The sequence below is a fragment of the Gastrolobium bilobum genome, unplaced genomic scaffold (assembly GCF_033153095.1).
Source record: "Gastrolobium bilobum isolate Gb01-03AN ecotype WA unplaced genomic scaffold, APGP_CSIRO_Gbil_v1 utg10336, whole genome shotgun sequence".
NCBI classification, from domain to species: domain Eukaryota; kingdom Viridiplantae; phylum Streptophyta; class Magnoliopsida; order Fabales; family Fabaceae; genus Gastrolobium; species Gastrolobium bilobum.
This window is the reverse complement of record NW_026896974.1, coordinates 9,580-11,430: the sequence shown is the minus strand read 5'-3', so window position 1 is coordinate 11,430 and position 1,851 is coordinate 9,580. Positions and strand designations below refer to the sequence as shown.

At 37.0% G+C, this 1,851-nt stretch overlaps 1 protein-coding gene across 1 annotated transcript; it reads left to right on the top strand.

Moving 5' to 3' along the window:
* Positions 1-212: 212 nt before the first annotated feature.
* Positions 213-1,160, top strand: LOC133303138 (carboxylesterase 1-like). Its single transcript, XM_061503018.1, has one exon. The coding sequence runs from the start codon at positions 213-215 to the stop codon at positions 1,158-1,160; it is 948 nt and encodes a 315-aa protein (XP_061359002.1).
* Positions 1,161-1,851: the final 691 nt, after the last annotated feature.

Below are 1,851 nucleotides of genomic sequence, written 5' to 3'. Positions count from 1 at the left end.
CCTGAGCTTAAATACCTTAACCCGCCCCTACATCACATCAGACAACAATTAAAGACAAGTTTATTGATTTTCATTTTTCATTTATTTTATATAAAAGACAAAACTGTTAAGTAGGTAATCTACGTCAATTAATGGCTTGCTAGATAGCTATATATATGAAATAACATTAAGACTATAGGTTATAAAATTAGATATAATTCATACAAATCACCATGTCTCAGCATCAATCAACCATTGATCCTTCAAAGAACCAGGATGGTACTCTCACCAGACACATGCAATTCCAAAACACACAAGCCACACAAGACCTAGACACTACCCTCGTTAATGTTCTCTCCAAAGATGTCCCCCTTAACCCTATCAACAGCAATTGGCTACGTATATTCCTACCCCGCACTGCACTCTCCAACCAGAGAAAACTTCCTCTGATTGTGTATTACCATGGTGGTGGTTTTGTATACCTAAGTGCTTCTTCCACCATAAACCATGACTTCTGCTTCAAATTGGCTGAAAAACTCCCCGCCGTGATTGCCTCCGTCGACTACCGTCTTGCCCCGGCATCCCGCCTCCCCGCCGCCTATGACGACGCCGTTGAAGCCTTGCATTGGCTGAGAGTCACCGATGAGAAATGGGTATGTGAATTTGGTGATGTTTCCAATTGTTATCTCATGGGATCCAGTGCGGGAGGGAACATGGCTTACCATGCAGGGCTACGTGCATCCGTTGGTAAGTTTGACCCTTTGAAGATCAGAGGGTTGATATTACACCAGCCCTTTTTTGGTGGGTCCCAAAGAACTGAGTCTGAGTTGCGGTTGATTAATGATCCTGTTCTGCCTCTTAGGAGCTGCGATCAGATGTGGGAGTTGGCATTGCCAGAGGGTGCGAACAGGGACCACAAGTATTGCAATCCGACTGTTGTAGAAGAAGGGGATGATATCTGCTTTGATGAAATCAAACGGTTGAGATGGAAGATTCTTGTTACGGGTTGTTATGGAGACCCTTTGATTGATCGTCAAGTGCGGTTGGTGGAGATGTTGAGAAGCAGAGGTGTTGATGTTGTGGGACACTTTGGAGAAGGTTTTCATGGGATAGAACTTTTGGACCCAAGCAAAGACGAGCCCCTCTTTGTTCGAGTGAAAGATTTTATACACCAATGCTAGCATAAATCTAGACAAGTGTCATTGGTTAACCAATACAGACATATTTGAACTTAAAAAAACGAATACAGATGATGGTAATGAGAAATGTTTACCTTTGTTATGTAATCAATCTAACCTATGAGGTTATGATATTATCAATGTATTCGGAGATAAAGTCAATGGTAGCATGAATTGTTACATAAGAAATCATTTTCTTATATTGGTGGAAAAAAATTATCTCATATAAAATAAAAATAATTATATATTACGAGTAATATATAATTATAATATTAAAATAACTTTAATTTTTTTCTCACATATATTATTGGCTGACGTGGCAAAAAAATAATAATTTTACTATTATAACTATATACTACTAAAGTACTAATAGTATATAATTATTATTTTTTGCATGAAATATTTTTTTTTTCAATCTAACGTAAGAAAAATAAACCTAATAAATATTATCTATCAATTAGAATGGTTATGAAAAATGAGAATGTTACCTGTAGTAAGGATTGATGTATCGTACTGAAAAGATGGATGATAAGAACCACGTGTCAAAGTATCTTGATATTTTTCTTTGTTCGTTAGTTAGCATACATACCACCAATACCTCACCTGTAGTAAGGATTGATGTATCGTACTGAAAAGATGGATGATAAGAACCACATGTCAAAGTATCTTGATATTTTTCTTTGTTCGTTAGTTA